At 35.7% G+C, this 22,445-nt stretch overlaps 2 protein-coding genes and 1 non-coding gene across 3 annotated transcripts; 2 read left to right on the forward strand and 1 right to left on the reverse strand.

Annotated features, from left to right (window-relative positions):
* Positions 1-10,405: 10,405 nt before the first annotated feature.
* On the forward strand, positions 10,406-11,724 carry LOC121804460 (phospholipase A(1) DAD1, chloroplastic-like). Its single transcript, XM_042204018.1, has one exon. The coding sequence runs from the start codon at positions 10,438-10,440 to the stop codon at positions 11,722-11,724; it is 1,287 nt and encodes a 428-aa protein (XP_042059952.1). The 5' UTR covers positions 10,406-10,437.
* Positions 11,725-17,206: 5,482 nt separating this feature from the next.
* LOC121757701 lies at positions 17,207-19,447 on the forward strand. The gene has a single exon (XM_042153208.1). It carries the CDS (start codon positions 17,207-17,209, stop codon positions 19,445-19,447), a length of 2,241 nt encoding a protein of 746 aa, XP_042009142.1.
* Positions 17,594-17,700, reverse strand: LOC121757968. The gene has a single exon (XR_006041286.1). It is a non-coding gene; the product is annotated as a small nucleolar RNA R71 (small nucleolar RNA).
* Positions 19,448-22,445: the final 2,998 nt, after the last annotated feature.

Genomic DNA, 22,445 nt, shown 5'->3' on the forward strand with positions numbered 1-22,445 from the left:
AGCTATATGGAGTAAGTATCCAACACTCATTCAACTTGTTATGAAAAAACTTTGGCCCAAAAAAGTTTTATTTTTGCAATGATATGATACTGAAATAATATTTAAATTTCAACAAATTAGTTATAGCTAACTAATTATATTCTTGCATAGAACAAGGTATGTACCATCCGTAAGCATCACTCTCATTTTATGCACGTTTAGCGTTATTTATTTTGTTTTACTCATTTAGTTTGATTTTAATATATTAAAAATTGTGATTGACATTTTTTATTTTACAATTTTCACAAAAATCAAAGTCATTATCATTTAATTTTATTTATTTATTTGAAGTTATAGCCTTGTAGATAATACAAGCAAATTGTGTTTTGTTTTTATGAAAACTGTAAGTTTAAAATGTCAATATTATTTTTAATATATTAAAATCAAATTAAAGTAAAAATAAATAAATTACATTATAAAGAGTGGTGGTGGCATATACAACATATCATTTCTCGTCATTTTATATATTTTAACGAATGATAAAACTCAGTACGCTAAACAAAATTTAAACTATAATATCCAAATTTCCAATAACAAATAGACCCCAAGTCAGGGATATATACAAAATCATTATTTTAGAGGATACAAATGTTTGAAGTATTACTCCATATATAAAAAATTAGCCATCGAGTACATAATATGAAATTTAATTTGATTAATTTCTAAATACAGATACGTACTACTCCTTCACTAAAATATGAGATACAAATATGTTATTGACTTTCAAAGTAATAGTCAATGTTTTATTACATTTATATTGAACACTCAAAATGTTCTTCCAATTTTCAAAGCAACTTTGTTTTTTCCCTAAAGTATTTTTTCTCTCTTAAACTTCAAACGAAAACAACTTTTTTTAAGACTCACCTACTACTGTATAATATATTTGATTCCACAACTTTGTCAAAATTCATTGTTCTTAGGCACAATATTTTGGCCAAACTTTCCCCTTTAATTATTTCACCTCTAACCTTTCAGCTGTTTCCCAAAAGTTTACCTACAACAAAATTCATATTCAAAATTGGGAAAACTTCTTTTGAATTTCCCCATTGAAACGTCAAGCCATGATGTCGTATCAAAGTTCCGTGACTTGAAAGTATAAACATTAAGATTGTGTGTTGTACTCCTTAGCATCAAATGCAAATTAGTTGGTAAAACAATTTCAACCCTACAACAAATTAAGAGTTTAAGTCACCAAATAACCTTAAATATCTGTATGTGGGCGTTAAAATATTGTTGTTATGTTACAACTATAAAATTCTACTAATAGTTTTACAGTTTCGATTAAGGGACACGTAAACAAAAAAGTTTATAGATTTGGAATATTATCCAAATTTTAATTAACAAAACTTGTTTAAATTAATTATAAGTCTCGTTAAAATACGAAATCGATGCTAAATCCTAATCACATTTACAACGTATGCTTTGTAATTAAAAAGTTAAGGCAACCTTAGCATTAAGTTTTAGAGTCACACGAAAGTTAAACAATCACATTATAAATATGCATACATCTTTAATCAATAAAATATAAATAAAAACTGAAAGCAATTAAGTACTATATTTTAGATTTTAAATGTAGTTATTACATCCAAATAATTTTAGTGGAAATTAATTGAATAAAATAAAATAAAAGTCAAATTTTCTACCTAGACCCGGTGGAAGATGGCTAGTATGTAAAAGTATTTAAAATTAGAATTATTAATTCATTATTATTTTTAAATGTTTTTTAAAGTAATATTGTGTGACAAGACATAATGTAGTTTTATTGTAAAATTTATTTTAGGAGTACTAAATTACTCCACTACCATCTCGATACACATGCAAACAAATTAACCGGAATAAAAGTGGATAGAAAAGAATCATACTTTACTCTATTGCTAGATATTTAGCACATAATCTAGCATCTAAATTGTGTAATATTTAACCGATTGAAGCAAATAAAATGTTGATGCTTTATTTGAAAAAAATATTCTAGTTTAACATATCAATTCTAGGAGAAAGTACAAATTCAGGATATTAAAAATTAAAATATAGTCGTATCGATCGATTTATAAAAAAGTCCATTTGAGTAATTATGAGAGAGAAGTAAGATTCCAATCAAAATCAACTAACTGTATTTGACATGACGTTTTTTAAGTAATTCTGAAATAAATGATGGAGTAATGATTCTCCATTCTCCACCTATTGAAATGGAAGGATTGATTCCACTTGCCGCCGGAAAATTGGTAGGGCCGTTTTTACACAAGGCCATCTATTAAGCCTACAACTAATTTGGATAGCGTAAAACAACACGAGACAAGTTTGTTAAAAAAAGAAAAAAATAATAAAAAATAAAAAATAACAAAAAAAAAGTTTGTTCACACTTTTCATGCATTTTATTTATAGGACCAAGTAAATTTCTTCTATTTTATAATGGCTCGTTTGTCACTAAGATGTACAAAATTTAAATCAACAAGTCTAAAATCGTCTCCAAATAATATTGGTTTGAGAGATAATGTACTTATTATAAGTATATTGATTTTTATGTTGTTGGTTGAAGTTTATTTAATTATTGAATAGTTAATCATTTAAATTATTAATTAAATTAAATCAGAGTTCCCACGCCTCTTTCTAATTAGCAGGATATAGCATTTCATTCAAATCCATTCTAAAATCCGTAATTAAATTAAACTTGCACTGGAAAAAAATCTTACGAGCATCTCCAATGGCGGACGTCCGGTCGGACATCCGCGACGGGCGACCAGGACGTCCGCCATTGTGGCGTGGCAAGTCGGATACGGACGTCCCGTAAGGACGTCGGATGTCCTCGGGCGGGCGGACGTCCGCCATTGTGGCGTGGGTCGGACGTCCGGTATTAATTTTTTTTTTATAAAAAAACTCTATATATACGACTCATTGAACTGCATTTCATTCGGAAGTGTTCCCGCTACCTCAATCAGACTCCCGCCGGCGTCGTCGCCCGATTGGGCAAAAGGCTGCGCAGTGGAAGGCTAGGGGAAGCAGCAGCGGGTCGTTCGAGGTCCAATCGGAGGCCCATGCTCCCCCAGAAGAGTACGACCGTCTCGCCCGCGGGCAGATAACGACTAGCTTGGTCCGGACCATGCATAGGTGGCATAGCACGACAGATCCTGCATACAAAAGGATGTTGAAGGATGTCATCGATGGATGTCGGCGCGATTTGGGGATGCCACCCCAAATGAGAAAATGGCGCCGAGATTAGCGGCGGGGACGACGGGGGCGGCACCGGCGACGGCGAAGGCGGCACGGGCGAGGGCGGCACGGACGACGAGGAGTGAGCCGAGTCAAAAATTTTATTATGTAATTTTTTCTTTTTTATTATGTAATTTTTTTTCTTTTTTTAATGTAATTTTTTTAATGAAGCATTTGTAATTTTTCCGTATTCCGTGTCAAAATTATAATTCCGTTACGTATATTTGTGAATTTGTGATTTTTTTTTATTGCGGGAAGTCCTAGTGGGAAGGGCGATGTGAAGGGCGGATTGTGAAGGGGATGTCCTAGTGACGTGGCAGTGGGATGGGAAGTCCGAGTGACGTGGCAGGAGGTGTTTTTGGGAAGTCCTAATGGATGTCCGAGTGGGACATCCGCCCACTGGAGATGCTCTAATATACATATTTCTCATTTACTGGCCACCTGCTTATAAATACTCCACGATGAAATTTATACGTGAGAGAAGTCGTATTGAATGTTACAGACTAGAATACTGGTTGGTCAAGTTAATTTCTTGAGTCAATTTTGGTTTATTATTCCCAAGATTTCGAGGGAATTATACCTAAGTAATCAAGTCAATCTTTGTATACCAAACAAGATTTTATTCTGTGGAATTAACAATTGAAATTTCCTTTTCTTACTCTTTCGGCGCAAGAAATATATCACCAAGGATTAATTGATGAACTTAACCTTGATATATCTTCCTTTGAATCATTAAAGGATCACTGAAAATTTGAGCTGAGAATAAAGATTATAATTCCTACTATAATAGTTGACAACCTTAAAAATAGATAAAAAGAAATTGATATGGGATTCTATCAAACTAATTATGGATCAACGAGTTAATACATGCATGAGTCGAATTCGAATGATAAATTGATAATGTAGGAGTACTAATTAATAATCATCACAATACATAGTTAATTAATTTAATTACCAAGCAAGGTACATATTTGAACAATATATTGACAAAAGTGAATTTGATTAGTTGATTTGAAGGACCCCCAATTAACAAAATTGTTAGGCTCCAAAAAAGGTGTTTTTTGTGCTATAGCCATCGGAATATATACGAGGATAATTGTTCATATTTTATTATAATATGATTGAGGTGCATCTATCACTATTAAAAAAATAAGAAACTTCCATCCAAAATACGGAGTACTACTTCATTAATTGACGATATCATATTAAAATAATTAAAGCACTTGTTTCTATTTGCAATACAACTACTTGATTAGTTGATGACGATCGATGTTCTATTTTATTATAATATCTTACCGGAGAATGATAGTATCTATTAGAAACTTTTAGTAATATAGAAATCATTCTTTACATATAAAAAATTATTTAACGATACTGTATTTTTATAGTTATAGATAAATAATAGGGGTGCGTTATATTGCTAACTATTTAAGTTGCCAACTCTGCTAACTCATCAATGCAGTGTATTAAAAATGTCAACACGGTGACATTAAAATGTCAACACATAATATCAACACATTATATTGAAGTTCAACAAAATCATGTGCTGACATTTTAATGTCATTGTGTTGACATTTTTAATATATTGCGTTGATGAGTTATCAAGTTAGCAACTTAAGAAAGTTAGCAATTGATCACATCCCTAAATAATATACATAAAGTTAAAAATAGCTACTAATTGTATTTATAATAAGGCAAAAACACATTCTTGGGTCTTCATAATTTTATTGTAATCTGCATTAGAATTTGTGTACATTTTTTTCGTTTTAATTGATCTTTATAATTTTATTATATTTTCATTAGATCCTCATATATTTTTTCGGTTTAGTAAATCATTTTACTTTTATGTTGAATACCATACAATCTCTATTTAAAGAAACCTAATAAGCTTTTTATTTTCCATTATTAAATTAGCCTATGATTATAAATATTCAACGTAATTTATACTTCCATATAAATTAATGCTATTATACTATATATATTTTAAAATATAAATCATCGATTGAAAATCACGTAGTACTTCTCCAAAAACTTCGATTTTTTACTAATATTTTCTCCAACTTATCGAGATTATTAGGTAACAAAGATGATATCTTTATAGACTAGGCTAAGTTAAATAGTGAAAAATTAAAAAGTCCCTTAAATTTCATTAAATAGGGATTGTATGTTATCCTAGATAAAATTATACAAGGAGATAAAAATATAAGGACCTACTAAAATGAATAAATTTTACGAAAGTTCTAATAAAAATTATGATAAAAGTATAAGGACCTAAGAATGTATTTTGGCTTTATAACAATTATAAGTTCATTATGGAGAACATATTCTGTAAATCAGTTGAGATAATTATTAATTATACTAAGTTAAATACATTGATCACCATCACCGCAAAAACTTCGCAGCTCTTTGCCTTTGCAACTATTCTAACTTTTCTAGCCAGAATATTATTTTAAAAGTAATAACTTTTAAATACTATTCTAATCTAATAACTTTTCAAATTGTTATTAGATTACAAGATCATGACCAATCTGAATAAAATTGGTCGGTGGATTCAAAGAAAACTAGTTGGCCAGGGGAGTCCACTAAAGAAATTCCACCACTCCAAAACAAAGAACGATTTTTTTTTTCCAAAATAAAACTAAGTGATAACCAAAAGGTTGAAAAATAAATGGTAGAAAAAGGTAAATTTTTTATTATTATTTTTTGAATTCAAATACTCTGAACCTAGCTAATTTTTCTGAGACTGAATGTGGAATTCCAGCAGCCATGATCTAGACTGTGTTTGTGGGTAATGGTTTTCATGGGGAAATATAATGTTGACCATTAAGATTATATAATTTATCTTAATTAGGTACTTGCTGGTATAGACATTTTATTTGGACATGAAATTAAAGAAAAACTGTGTTAAATGAAGTAAGTTTGAGAGAAAATAAAGTAGATAGATAAAAATAGAATAAAATAAAGGAGAGGAGATGTGTTGTTCTTGGTTAGAAAAAGAAAATAACTCAACTAGAATAAGGCAACCAAAAAGAATATTACTCACTCAGCTGTATATAGAGGGACAAATGAAGTATTTTATTTTCAAAGGTATATAAATATTTATATGCTTGAGAGCAGTTAATATCAATTTGAAATGAAAAATATCCTAGGCAGTATATATGTTATATGCATGGGAATTATGAATATTTATAATATAATAAAAATAAAATTCGGGAAATTAGTAGATGGAAAGTGACAACAGTTGAACAAGCTTTGTGGCGGCACCTAATTTACACAAGTTGCAACAGTTTGTTAAAGGAATTATTATTGGATTCTCAAATCCAACAAATAATAGTAGTATTCATTAATTCTGAAATCTCCCTTTATTAGGCATCTTTGATAAGAATAATCATAGTCATTACTTGTACACGTCCAATTGATCTTCAAAGATCTATCACTCAACTATCCTTATTTCATTTTTTTAATCAAATATAATTATCTACGTAACGCACCTTAATAAGGAAAAATAGTCCATGGTGAGTTATTGACCAACCGACCCAAAATTCACACTAGTATTTTTAATGCGGAAAAATGCAAGCATTGATTTTTATAATTAATGGAGTAGTATTTTAGAAACTTAATTAAAAAGGTAAATTGCAGAAAGGTAAAATACGTGTACAACATATGTATAGTTACTAACATACATTTAACAACTTAATATTCCAATAAAAGATTTGAATAATATTAGTGGCTTGATAAGCGGCTAAGAAAATGAGACAAAATGAGGCTTCTGAAACCACTGGATCTACCATCACAAGTTTGCATTGCATTTTGTAGATGTGTACGTTTTTGTTTGAAAACACATGGAAATAATCAATGAGAGAACATGGAGAATTTGATAACCGCAAATATAAAAAAAAAAACAAGAAACCTTAAAAAAATCCAACAATTAATTAAACTTCTTCAGAAATAAAAGTATTTGATGCATCAATGTTTATCTCATTATTATTTGTCCTAAAAGTATACTCCATGGAGTACTATTTAATGGTCATATTTAACACTAAAAATCTTAAAGTTGACTATTTATATGTTTCCACGTGTGATTAATCAGAAATGAATCCACAGTTTATAGTAAAATGCTTTAAGTAAAATCGGTTTACACAATCGGATGTAAATCATGTGTACACAACATGAATAAAACCTTGGTAGGATTTGTAGGTACAAATTTATTTACCACAAACTCGAGTCCAAAAAATGATAAATCAAAACATCAATTAAAACTAAGGCGACTTCAAAAACACACTAAAAAAGGAAAACAAAAGCTAAAGAGCAAAATCAATAGAAAAAGTAATCGTTTCCATAGTAAAGAAAATTTAATATAGTATGAAAAGTATTCTACTACATTAATAATTTACCTTGATATAATTACATTTTATAGATAATTATAGATCATATAAATTAAAATTTTAGTATGTTGTAATGATTTTCTTTACGGCAATTATAGATCATATAGTATAAGTTAAATTTTAAGTATCTTAAAATTATTTTGTTTTAAAAAATATGGAATTCGTGGTCGGAGTTATTTTTGAATACTCTTGATAAGTTTTTTTTTTTGGTTTAACCACAGATGTACTGAATCCGCCTTTTGGCGGAATCCGACTAATCCTGCTCGACCGGGCTTGCGGATTAAGGCCGAAAGTCTCACAGTGGGTGACGGGGTTTGAACCCGTGACCTTAGTTTGAACCTGTGACCTCAAGATTACCACAGCTCCGCACTGCCAACTGCGCTGCGACCCGTTAGTATATTGTTGATAATTTGATAATGACAACTCTCATATAAAATAAAAAAGAAGAATAGATAAGAAAATAGGGAAGTAGGGAAATGAGAGTGATAAGTGGAGTGACGCGTCCGTGAAGGTCACGTGCCGGAATGTATGGATTTATATGGTCGGAGTGAGAAGTTTCTGATTTAGTGGGGCCCGGTCAAACACCATCACTCCACTTACTTTTGATGTTGACACTATTTATTGGATTAAATATATTTGTTTGGACGGAGGATTTTTACATGCATTCAATCTTGTTCATTTACATATAAAATCGTGACATTCTATTGATATTGTTCATTTCTCACACCCTATATAGTACCCTACTTACCTATTTTGAGGGACCCCATTCATAATTAATTCGAAAGTTAAATTTTATAGTTTTAATATCAACTCAATTAGTCGTGTCACTAGTGCCCTTACAAACGTCCTATTTCCTTATCCATTTTAGTTATTTTCTCCGCATTCCTCGGCTCCATTGAAAGTGAACAGGTGAAGTGTATATTTGTATTGTTCTTAGTTGGAAATACAATTCTCAAGAATATTGTAATTAGATTGCCTTTTGCTAAGGGAATGTATATCAAAGTCTCCGAGGTATCATATGATATTGATCTCATAGGAAATACTTCACACTTGAAGGCTCCCTTCTTTGAAATCTCTATCTGAAACATTCAATTTGCATTTAAGTTTTTCGCGATAAGCAATAGCATGATACTTGAATAACAATTCTATCTATTAAAATCCACTTTTAACCTAAGACAAGAAGAAGCAATTTTGTCACATTGTGTCTGATTATGCATTTATAAGATGTTTCTTAAACTTTTCAATGTATAAGAAGCAAGCAAGTCTAATTTTTTTTATAGTATATTGGTCGTGAACGACGTTCACATAAGATGACTGAGTCAGTTCTTTGTATAAGAGAAATAATATTTCAAAACCTTATAATGTTTTAGCTACCTATCGCAAAAGGTAGCAGTTTTAGTCCGCAAGTTCCTTACCCTAGGAAATTAACGACGCTGGTGGTAGCTGATAAGACTTGATTTCTGCAAAGGGCCGATGGAACTTCATCGACCGAGACGCCCGGCAAGGGCTAACTTCGGCTCAGCGGACCACTGTGATGGTCCAATACCTCTGAACTTCAATTTTGACCTTTTTATGCCCTTTTCTAAGTCTATTTTGTACATTTCCACAAAACAAGTCAAAACACCAAATAATACAAATATTACACTTAAAAGCATGCAAAATCCGTGTTTATTAACTTATCACACTTAACTATTTGCTTGCTCTCGAACAATACAAAAGAGAAACTAAATAAGAAACACGGATGCGAGGGACTAGACTTCCTAGTTTCCTCAGACGCATGGATAAATAAATTGAGCATAACAAACCTACAATCATATCAAGCAGGATTTTTAGTAAAGTTTCATTACTAGCTCCTTGATCACCTTGAAAACATGCACTCACAAGTGTTTTGAATTGTGTGTATTACTCACTCTCAAAGTGTGTATGGCAATGTAATGATAAACTCTCAAATTATACATCATGCAAAATTTAATCATAAGCTGCTCCATTTACTTGTTGTAATTAAGCATTAAAAATCCGAAAGGTAGAGAGATGGAGAAAGAATAAAATAAGAGATAGTAAAGTAAGTGAGAAGAAATGTGTTGACTTTTACTAAAAATGGATAAATGACTCCACTACTATGGAATGTACCAAAATAGTAAAATGACTCCACCACTATGGAACATAGCGAGTATGTATTTTGTGTAAAGTGTGCGTACGTGTGTGCACACAAATTCAATTTTATATCAATTACTCTTCACTTTACCAAACATAGGATTTAAAATTGAATTGAACTAATTTTATTATGAAATTAATACTTTAAAAGTAAGATCCAAATCCTATCAATTTTTTCAACTTACTTTCTATTACATTTCTTAAAACTCGTATCTGGTCAAATTGTGAAAATATATATTTGGGGGACGGAGGGAGTGGTTGAGAAAAATGAATGTATTGTTAATTTTATTTCCGTGTACGAAATATGAATACGTGACGAGTATGAGGTGGACCATATGACTAATGATGGTAGGCTTTGAAAAAAAACTCACGTCAATTGCTAACTTAAAATTTGAATGACGCGTAAGCAGATCCCCTATATCATAAAACGTTTTTCAACCCAAAAATTTGTAAGAGTCCCCACATACCCATTATAGGAAACTCATCTAACTAAACTCTTTCCCCCTTTTCCGCAGCTTAAAATCTCCTCTTTCCTCTCCCCTTCTTCTCTCCCCTTCCTTATAAATTCACTCTCACTACCTACGACAAAAAACAACCACCTTAAAAATCTCTCCCCCCCCTCTCTCTCTCTCTTATAAATACTACTACTAGCATGAAACTTGGCTTTGGGATTTCGAGGCAATCCAATCTGAATGTGGCAATGATGAGCTCAAGCCACTCTCAATCACAATCACAATCACTGCCGCAGAAATGTAGTTTGAAGATCAAAAACGTTAATTCTTGGAATCCCAAAGGAAATATGTCGTTGAACTCAAACGAATCTCTGGTTTCCCGAGCCAAGAAAGTGAGAGATAAATGGATGGAGTTTCAAGGGATCAAGAATTGGGAAGGCTTGCTTGACCCCCTCGACGACGACCTCCGCCGCGAGATTCTCCGCTACGGCGAGTTCGTCGACGCCGCCTACAAATGCTTCGACTTCGACACCTCCTCCCCCTCCTACGCCACGTGTCAGTTCCCGGAGACCGCCATGCTGGCAGGGTCCGGATATAGAGTCACCAAGAGCCTTCACGCCACGTGCGGAGTCCAGCTCCCCAGCTGGGCCGGGCAGCGGGCCCCAGAATGGGCATCTGCCCAGTCCAGCTGGATTGGCTACGTCGCGGTCTGCGAGCACAAGGACGAAATCGCCAGGCTCGGCCGCCGCGACGTAGTCATCGCCTACCGAGGCACTGCCACGTGCCTCGAGTGGCTCGAGAATCTCCGCGTCAACCTCACCAGTCTCCCAGATGACATGGCGGGGCACGACAGCGACAGGGACTCGATGGTGCAGAGTGGCTTCCTAAGCCTGTACACCTCGGGCACCTGCGCCCGAGAAAGCCTGCAGGCCTCGATACGAGACGAGATCGAAAAAATCCTCCGAAAATACGCGGACGAGCCGCTGAGCATCACCGTGACGGGGCACAGCCTCGGCGCGGCCCTGGCGACGTTAACGGCGCACGACGTAGCGGCGACGTTCAAGCACGCGCCCCTCGTGACGGTGGTGTCGTTCGGGGGGCCTAGGGTTGGGAACAGGAGCTTCAGGAGCCTCCTCGAAAAGAGTGGCACTAAAGTGCTGAGAATCGTCAACTCTGACGATCCCATCACTAAAGTGCCCGGCTTCGTCCTGAATGAGGACGAGGCCAGTGCATCGCTAAATAGGGACGCACAAAAAGCGGCGGGAGTACTAAATTGGCTGCAGAAGCGAGTGGAGGAGACGCAATGGGTGTACGCGGAGATCGGGAAGGAGTTGAGGCTGAGCAGCCGGGACTGCCCGGATCTGAGCAACGGGAGCGTCGCCACGTGTCATGATTTGAAGACGTATCTACATTTGGTGGATAATTTTGTGAGCTCGAATTGCCCACTAAGAGCAACGGCAAAGATGGTGCTAGAAAGAGCTCAATAGGAGAAGCAACAAGTTCTTTGTGGATCAGTTTTTGAATGATTCATAATTATTTGTGTGGATATGTAATTAGGCATGCATTCATCATTCTTTATGATGGGAGGAGACTAAATATTTTGGCTCCCGCAGCCCTATCTGATTAATCGAAGATGGAGGCTTTTTTTTTAGAACTGAATGAAAATACTTAGTTGGTAACCAAATTTTTGCATGAAATGTCATTTTTTTACTAATATTGGTAACCAGAATAACTCGATATAATTTGTGATCTGTGTAAAATATATTCTGAAAATGAAAATATATGTCTTGACAACAATCTTGAAATTAGCTATCTAGCTCGAAATTAGTCATGCAGTTATTTATAGATTTGCATGAATTCCACGACTATAGTATCGGGGATAAAGTAAAGCAAATACATTGAAGCATAGCCAATAAGAGTAACGGATGGAGGTGAGGTCGGGTGGGGTCGCAGTCGAGTGACCCGACGGTAAGTCCCGTCCATGCGTGCAGTAGTAAAATTTCATTGATCGGTCCGATAATTCATGTCAGATAAACTGGCTTTTGATATGTTTAATTACTTGCTTATTTAAAAGGGAACAATGTTTTATCGACAAATCTGAATTTATTAATCTGTTGATTTTAGGTTTATCTGATACACGAAGTACTACTTTCTTATTAGAGTATAAATACAATCATTTTGAGCATTTTTTATTTTTGCACTTGATATTTGTATTTCAGATAAACTGGCTTTTGATTTGTTTGATTTTTATCACAGTAAAATTTGGTTAAAAAATATTCTCCCAGATGAAATGCATGGCATTATACTTCCTCCTTTCCATAGTAGTAGAGTCATTTTGCTATTTTAGTACGTTCCATAGTAGTAGAGTCATTTTCCCTTTTAATAAAAGTCAAGACATTTCTTCCCACGAGTACTTTATTCTCTCTTCATCTCTAACCTTTTTATTTCATACCATATTCTTTCTTTACTTACCCCACCAAACATAATTTTTCTTAATCTCCGTGCTGAAAAGAAACGTCTCCACTACTATGGAACAAAGGGAGTAATACTCTGTCAGTTCTGAATGATTATTAATTTTAGTAATGGACCTCACATTATATACTAACTTTATCTCACTCACATTTTATTAATCCTATAAGATTAATATATAAGAGTAGGATTCATCTTACATTAACTTATTCTATTCACTTTTCATTACATTTCTTAAACCCGAGCCAAGTCAAAATGAACTTATTATTGGTGGACGGAAGGAATAGTACTATATAGAATACATAAAAAATATATACTCCCTATGTCCTTGAAAAGTATTAACTCTTTCCTTTTTAGCCTGTTCGTGAAAAGTATGAACATTATAATTTTGAAAATTCTTCTCTCTAATAAGGTGAGACTCATTCTCCACTAACAATACTTTTAAAAAAATCTACTCTCTCTTACCATACCAATTATGCATTAAAACCCGTATCAAATCAAATGTTTATACTTTTCAGGGATGGATTGAGTAGAATAATGTGGAAAACGCCAATGTTAATGCTACGTATTTGTGCTTCAATATTCTTATATCATTGAAATCAAATTTTGAGATCCTGATAGGATATATTTTGGGTTTGGGTATTGTGCATTGTGTTCTGACGGTTAAAACACACGTGCATTGAAATAATTTTATATCTTATCACATGGAATCACAACTTCAATTGACGTGTACATCATTAAATATTAGTAACACGTGATTCTCACGCACTCCACGTTCAATATGTGATTTATTTAAAAAGCGCTTTTGATTGCAGTTTCTCAGATCTTCCCATCCTCTCATTCGATCCTCACAGTCACAGTCACAGTCACAGTCACATGCCTGAATTTTATGAGTTACTTATATAAGATACTCTATTGGTATCCACTAAATTAATGTCTATTTTTTATTAATAAATACATTAATTAATTCTTCTCTATTGTTTTATTAATATGCATAAAAACGCGTATAGTCTACTATTAAAATTATTTTTCATGAACGAAACGAGTAGATTTGAATAGAATCGTTGGTACTAGTGTCTAAGTAGGATAAGAATTTCACCTTTAATGCGTGGTAAATGTAATGAGTTGTGCGAACCCTATTTTTACTAATGAAAAGTGGCAAAATTTTCATGAATAGATCGTACCGAAAATTATAATGGACTTTTTGTGTATGGAAAGAATATTATTTACTTTGATATACTATAAGATAATGTGCTTTTCATATCTAAACTTTTATAGATATTTGAGGCTTTTCAGCCATAAGTGATTTATGGAATCATGAGTTTTACGAATATATGGCTAAAACTAAATCAACTTGAATCAGTTTCCAAGTAGTTGAAATGTCACATCTTGAACTGTAGACGGCAAAAACTTGTGCATAGAGTGTTTTCATATGTATATAAAACTACTCCTCCATCCGTTCCACAGCAGTGAAGATATTTCTTTCCGGCACAAATATTAAGAAAATGATGTACAATGTATTAAATAAAAAGATAATAAAATAAAAGAGAGAAAAAAGTAAATAATTAAGTAAAAGAGAGAAAAAAGTAGAGATAATAAAGTAAGAGAGGGAGAAAAGTGAGTGAGAAGATATGTGTTGACTTTACTAAAAATGGAAATGACTACACTACTATAGAATGTATCAAAATGGCAAAATGATTCCACTACTATGGAACGTAGGGAGTAATTTTTATAGTTAAAAGTTACTTTTTCAAATAAATTGTTATAATGATTAAAAGTGATTATTTTTTATTATGAACAAAAGTTATAGTGTGTCAACAAACATGGGTGGACGCAGAAATAAACATGAGTAGGGGCTAAATAAAAATTAAATTTTCATTAGGGGCTTTTATATACCAATATGCTCAAAATATGAATAAATGTTACGAGTAAAATTTTATAATAGAAAAATATTGAAAAATTAGATTCATTAGGGGCTAAAGCCCTTCCCCTTTACATGTGGGTCCGCCAATGTCAATAAATGATACTTATAATTAAAAGTGATTGTTACAAAAGTGATTGATATTCTTATAAAAAAATACTCCATCCGTCCTTTATAATTATGAAGAAACTTTTGGTGGAACACGAGTTATAATGAAAAATAGATAAAATAAGAGTGATGCAGAGAAATATAGTAGAAATAGTGTTAGTGGATATAGAGTCCACATCTTTATTACTAGTACAATATTTAATTGGATTGTAATGATAAAACTTGTAAATAAAATAGTGTGTAAAGATAATATGTTAGTTAAATATTTTAAATTAGAAAGTTCATAATTTTCAAACAAAAATAGTTTATAAAGGAAAGTGTATTAAGTGCATCAAATCGGATCTTGTCATGGTTAATTTTTGTCTTCACATGAAACTTACTCTGAATATTCACAGTTAATCAACTAACTCATCTTTAATTAGCATCGTGTAGGGATGTGATTTGTGAAATATCATTATCTGTTTTTTATTCTTTCGCATTTGAATTTTTTAGATCAAGATTCAAATTCGATTATCCATATGCATCCAAATACTACTTTTTCTCCAACAAGAAAAACTTTTATTTGCTTTATGAATTGATCCATTTTTTTTTTGCCAAAAATTAATGTAACTTTTAAAATTGAAGGTCAGAGTGATTTTGGCTCAATTAAAAACTTAAATAACTCGGGATTTTAAAAAGTTACTGATGCGAAGCTTATTTCCTATTCTTTACCCCGGATTTCATGTTAATTATAACTCACCAAGTCGTGCTTTGAGTGTAGTTTCGGGTGTTAGAAGCTGGAAGTTCATCGGAAATGCATAGCTGAGATTCCAGAGAGTTCGCCCGGTCGGGCGTTTTGATGTCGCTAAACGCCCGGTCGGGCGTTTCCATATTGTGCATGCGGAGTCCAGAAAGTTCGCCCGGTCGGGCGTTCTGATTTCAACTAAACGCCCGGTCGGGCGTTTCCCGCGAGGCCATGCAGTAGCCTTTCGCCCGGTCGGGCGATTACCTCCTTTGAATTCGCCCGGTCGGGCGTTTTAGTCGCGTAACTGCGATTTTGCAGTTGACCCAGCGGTTGATGGATCAAAGAGGCTGGGAGACGGATTTATATGGAAGGGGAACGACAGATAGAGGGAAAAATATAGAGAGAAAGGAGGAGAGGAAGAAGAGAAGGAAGGCATTCCGGCCATTATTCCGACCATCCATTCCCGAATCCCGACTCCACTCGACGAGAGCATCACACCTATGGTTTTATTTCTACATTCTACCATGTGTATAGGCTAGGCTCTCTTTGTTGCTCCGAGTTGTAATCTAGGCTTGTGTATTTGTTTTAACACCTTGAATCGTATGTTTGATACCAACAATGTGTTTGATAATTAAAATGCTACGTTTTTGGCTAATGATGTAGTGTTGTTAAATCTTAACTATTGTCTCTTTAACATAGCTTAGGATTGATCGTTTGTTGGTATGCTTTCGATTTAGAACTGTTCAGGGGATAAATTGATAGTGGATTAGGTAAGTGATTATAGTAGACGACATTTATTCCCGCGCATCCGCAGGAATTAAATGTCGTTGAAAGTTGGTTCATGGAACAAGTGTTCAGCTGACTGTGAACTATACGTCGTAGACATGTTCAGTGCACGCGATTAGGTTGATAATTATAATCCCGTCGTATGTTTCGTTGTAAATGGTGTAAAACAACGCAAGCTTAGTGAGCAACTTGGAGTGACTTGTCTTTCTCGTATTAAAAATCTCGTTTCAATAGTTTAAGTTAGTTAACCATCTCAAAATCAAAACAAAATATTTTTATGCTTTGTGTAGTCTTATTAAGCGTAAGCAATCTCGCCTCCCTGTGGATCGACACTTGAAATACTACTACGATACTGTATTCTTGCAGTAGTGTAGTATTATTAGAGTTAAAATAATTAAACTTGATAATCTTTATGCTTTGATTAAGAACTCTAAAATATCGCATCAAGTTTTGGCGCCGTTGCCGGGGAGGCAATAGCTTGTTTATGCTTAAGTGTTCTAGTTTTTATTTCGTTTTGTTTGATTTTTCTTTTTGAGTTTTTTAGGTACATTGTTCGTGTTCTACGGTGTGATAGCCATCTACCACGTCCGGACTTGAAGACGAAGGAGTGTATTATTTTAGGTAATTTTTACCTAACTCTTAGTTTAGTTTTAGGTAGTTTTGTTTGCACACTAGCACACACTTTTTATAGTACTTACCCCGAAGTTGTCGAGAGGTCTCGCTTTCGGTAATTAGGAAATATATTGTGCTTGTGCTTGGTGTATTTTCTGTTGTGTAGATAAAAATAAAAAAGTGAATGCACACGCGATCACAGGGTACACCACCGTTTGGGTTGCTCTGTTATCAAAGAAGAAGAGTTAGAGGATCGCCTACTGAAATCTTCCCGGACTATCCGAGTCCAATCAGAGGCAACTTGTTCAGCGAGCCGAGTACAGAAAGAGATTCAGAATCAGAAAGTGAGATGGCAGATAACAATGAGATACCACCACCTGTTGTGAGGTTTGGCGATACACTGAGATCGGGAATTGAGTACCCCGGAGAGTTTGCTTATGCGAACAACAACATCAACATTCCACCTCACTATATTAGTTTGGTGAATGGGGGGAATCTTTTCCATGGACGGGATGATGAGGACCCGGTGAGCCACCTCAATGCCTTCTACGAGTTGACGAACTCTCACAGACCCCCGAATGTGGAACACAATCTAATCAAGAGGGTCTTATTCCCATTCTCTCTGAGGGAGAAAGCAAGAGCTTGGTATGACTCTATCCCGGGCTACAACATAGCAACGTTCCAAGAGTTGAAGACGTTGTTCCTCTTGGAATACAATTCTCCTATGAAGATCGAGAAGTTGAGAGAGGAGATCACCTCTTTCCGACAAAAGTATGACGAGTCCTTCGCGGAAGCATGGAAGAGATTCACGGAATTGATAAGGAAATGCCCGAGCCATGGTCTAGCTCCGGGGCATGACCTTTTGAAATTCTACAAGGGACTCAACAATGAAGGCACGGGACTAGTTACTGCAGGCTCTAATGGAAACCTGGATGACTTAACGCATGAGGAGGTGAGAGCCTTATTCCAAAGGTTGGCTAACAATCAACGGAACTGGCACAACCCAAGGAGAGCAGCGGAGAAAGGAGGAGACACATTCGGTGCTACAAAGGATGCAGAGAGAGTATCTGCAATTGAAGCTCAATTGGCAGATATAAGCACCCAGATGTCGTCGATGACAAAGGCAGTGAAATCGCTGCAACTGACTCCTCAACCCAAAGCAGTGGCAGTGATGAGATGTGGATTGTGTCAAGGAGGGCATCATACTGATCAATGTTCTAGTCTTCAAGGACCACCAATCGAGGATGTGAACTACATTGGCAACAATGGCCAAGGGTTTAACCAAGGCAACCAATATAGCAATCAGCAGAATTGGAGGCCTCAGCAATCGAACTGGAATCAAAGTGGTCCTAGCAACAACTCGGGGAACCAATGGAGGACAAACACTCAACCCCCGGGTTATGAGAAGAAGCCATCGGTAGAAGATCAATTGGGACAGATACTCTCCTTCATGACCAAGAGTCAAAAGGAGAATGAGAGCTTCAAAGAAAGGACGGTAGAGAAGTTTGGTCAGATGGAGGCTACATTGAGGAATCTCGAGACTCAAATTGGGCAGATTGCTACAGCATCTCACACAAGAATTCCTAATGCTATCCCGAGTGATACGGTGCCCAATCCTAAAGGTTTTGAACAGTGCAAGGCAGTTAAGTTAAGAAGTGGGAAGGATCTTGAGTCTCCAATCATGCTAGATGCACAAAATGGCTCGAACATCTTGCACGCAGGGGCGGACAAGTTGTTTGGCTCACAAACCTCGCACGCAGGGGCGGACGAGGGGATTGAGTGGGCTACTACCGAAGCTAGGGAATGTCAACAAGAAAAAGAAGAGTCAACCATGAGTGATATCCACAAGAAGAATCCACTAAGTCCGGCAATGGACCCGAAGTGTCCATTTAATTTTCCAGATTTTATCTCGCCACCACCTTTCCCAGTCGAGAATAAGAAGAAGGGTAGGAAAATAATTCAAGAGAAAGGACTCGATTGGATGATGAACATTATCAGGAAAGTTAATGTAGATGTGTCCCTGGTGGATTTGTTCCTACACTTTCCTAAATTCTCCAAGTTTTTTAAGGATCTTATTGCGAAAAAGGAGAAGATACAAGACGATGGTGTGGTGATATTGAGCGCATTTTGCTCACAATTTGTGAAGGGAAAGATGCCGGCAAAGAGAAGAGACCCTGGAAGCTGTGTGATCCCATGTGAGATGGGAGATAAGGAGTTCCCAAAGTGCCTACTTGATCAAGGCTCGGGAATATCATTGATGGCTCTGAAAACCGCACGGTCAATCGGTCTAGAAGCAAGGATTGAACCAATCGACATTGACCTACAATTGGCGGATCATTCAATTGTGAAACCAAAAGGTATCATCGAGGATGTCTTGGTGAAGGTTGATAGATTTGTACTCCCGGTTGACTTCATTGTCCTAGAGATGGAAGAGGACAAGGATATGCCTATCTTATTTGGTAGGCCATTTTTAGCAACCGGTGATGTTGTGATAGAGACCAAGACAAATACGGTCATGTTTCGAGTAGATGGAGAGAATGTGGTGATCAAGCAAGAGAAGGCGGGGAAGCGCCTATTGGAGCCTGGATAGAGGTAGACAAGGATGAAGAAGGTCGAGCCAACGACTATAAACAAAGGCGCTGATTGGGAGGCAACCCAAGTTTTTTTGTTTTTTTTTTTTTTTGGTTTCATATGTTGGAGGTTTTGTTTGCTCAATTCTTTCCTCCAACATTTATTTTGAATTGAGTGTTCTTTTTGTAGTTTTTGTTTTTTTTGTAGGAGCAACTGGGAGTTAGGATTGGAGCTTAGGAGGAAGCACACCTGCAAAGGATTTTTACACCCACCCTCCCACCCGAATGCACTATGGACGTCATGCCAAGTTTGGGGGAGTTTCCTTTCCCTTTACTTTATTTGTCTTCTTTGCATGCATTGAGGACAATGATGCATTCAAGTTTGGGGGGTTATGAATGATTTGTGATGTATGTTTTTTGGGTGTTTTGCGTGATAAAGATGTTTTGAATCTACGTAGTTGACGGGTGCATGCTTTATCTTCGGCTTTCTGGTTGGGAAATCTTGCTTAATTTTACTTGAACTTTGAAGCCTAGGATGAATAGAATGGGTGCATGAATCTATTTGAAAAAGCATGTCGTGATTACATCCGATTTCTTAAGTTGAGGAGAGTATGAAAATCGCATGACTTGTGGAAATTATTTTGGATTGATTTGCTTTATCGAGTGAAATGCTTGCGTTCGTTTGTGTTAACGATTTGGGAGGATAAGGCACTAGGATGAACTCCATGGCCAAATGATCACATGCCTAGTCCATCAAATGATCCCCTAGAAGCCACCTTGAGCTTAATTTCTTATTCTTTGTGTAAACACTTAGCCAAACACTTAGCCACTGAAATAAGCCTAATTTTAGCCTCATCGATAGACCTTGCTACTATTTGGGTGCTAAATACAAGTTGAGCTTTGTGGTTTGAGTTTGAGTGTGGGTGGTGAATTGTAAAGAGTAGACATTTCTAGACTTGATAGAAGGTGAAAAGAATGAAGTTCTAAGAAAAAAAAAACAAGAAAAAGAAAAAGACGACCTCCAAATTCACAAAAGTCGAGGTCTTTACAAAAAAAAAAAAAAGAAATAAGTTGATGAAATAAAGATAGAGCTTCTATGTTTGTTTGTGTAATCTCGTCTGGAATAGATCTCAAGTTTGGGGGAGTGTGGGTTTGGTTGTATTTTTTCATTGGTTAATCTTTGGAAGGAAGTTGTAGGAGGGAAGATTTTGGCACTCAAATGTGTAGCCTTTGAGCTCACTATCCATACTTATCCTACCTCGTCCCTAGCCCCATTACAACCTTGAAATAAGACCTTGGACCTTATCGTTGATGCTTGTGGATGTTGTGTAAAGAACTTGGTAGAGTTAAAGAGGTTCGATTTGAAATCTGTGAGTCTATGTGGTTAGTATTGCTTAATGAGTCAATGATGATGGTTTGAGTTGTTTGATCGCATGCTTGGACTTATTTTGAAGTGCACCTTAACTTGACGTTCTAGGGGGATGAGTGATTGTTCTTGAGAGTGGGAAATCTTGATTGGAAATGTTGGGGGTTTAGATTTTGTCACTCACGTCCCTACATGATTCTTTGTGATGAAAATTTCTCTGCGGGGTAGACTTGCGTTGAGTTTTTGTGCTAAAAAAAAAAAAATGTACCTTGCTCGGGGCGAGCAAGAGCTTAAGTTTGGGGGTATTTGATGCGAAGCTTATTTCCTATTCTTTACCCCGGATTTCATGTTAATTATAACTCACCAAGTCGTGCTTTGAGTGTAGTTTCGGGTGTTAGAAGCTGGAAGTTCATCGGAAATGCATAGCTGAGATTCCAGAGAGTTCGCCCGGTCGGGCGTTTTGATGTCGCTAAACGCCCGGTCGGGCGTTTCCATATTGTGCATGCGGAGTCCAGAAAGTTCGCCCGGTCGGGCGTTCTGATTTCAACTAAACGCCCGGTCGGGCGTTTCCCGCGAGGCCATGCAGTAGCCTTTCGCCCGGTCGGGCGATTACCTCCTTTGAATTCGCCCGGTCGGGCGTTTTAGTCGCGTAACTGCGATTTTGCAGTTGACCCAGCGGTTGATGGATCAAAGAGGCTGGGAGACGGATTTATATGGAAGGGGAACGACAGATAGAGGGAAAAATATAGAGAGAAAGGAGGAGAGGAAGAAGAGAAGGAAGGCATTCCGGCCATTATTCCGACCATCCATTCCCGAATCCCGACTCCACTCGACGAGAGCATCACACCTATGGTTTTATTTCTACATTCTACCATGTGTATAGGCTAGGCTCTCTTTGTTGCTCCGAGTTGTAATCTAGGCTTGTGTATTTGTTTTAACACCTTGAATCGTATGTTTGATACCAACAATGTGTTTGATAATTAAAATGCTACGTTTTTGGCTAATGATGTAGTGTTGTTAAATCTTAACTATTGTCTCTTTAACATAGCTTAGGATTGATCGTTTGTTGGTATGCTTTCGATTTAGAACTGTTCAGGGGATAAATTGATAGTGGATTAGGTAAGTGATTATAGTAGACGACATTTATTCCCGCGCATCCGCAGGAATTAAATGTCGTTGAAAGTTGGTTCATGGAACAAGTGTTCAGCTGACTGTGAACTATACGTCGTAGACATGTTCAGTGCACGCGATTAGGTTGATAATTATAATCCCGTCGTATGTTTCGTTGTAAATGGTGTAAAACAACGCAAGCTTAGTGAGCAACTTGGAGTGACTTGTCTTTCTCGTATTAAAAATCTCGTTTCAATAGTTTAAGTTAGTTAACCATCTCAAAATCAAAACAAAATATTTTTATGCTTTGTGTAGTCTTATTAAGCGTAAGCAATCTCGCCTCCCTGTGGATCGACACTTGAAATACTACTACGATACTGTATTCTTGCAGTAGTGTAGTATTATTAGAGTTAAAATAATTAAACTTGATAATCTTTATGCTTTGATTAAGAACTCTAAAATATCGCATCAGTTACATTTAGTTAGTAAAATGAAGAAAAAAAAAATGATTTTTGCTAAAAATAGATGTCTTAAAAAGAAAT

This window comes from Salvia splendens, chromosome 1, assembly GCF_004379255.2.
Source record: "Salvia splendens isolate huo1 chromosome 1, SspV2, whole genome shotgun sequence".
NCBI classification, from domain to species: domain Eukaryota; kingdom Viridiplantae; phylum Streptophyta; class Magnoliopsida; order Lamiales; family Lamiaceae; genus Salvia; species Salvia splendens.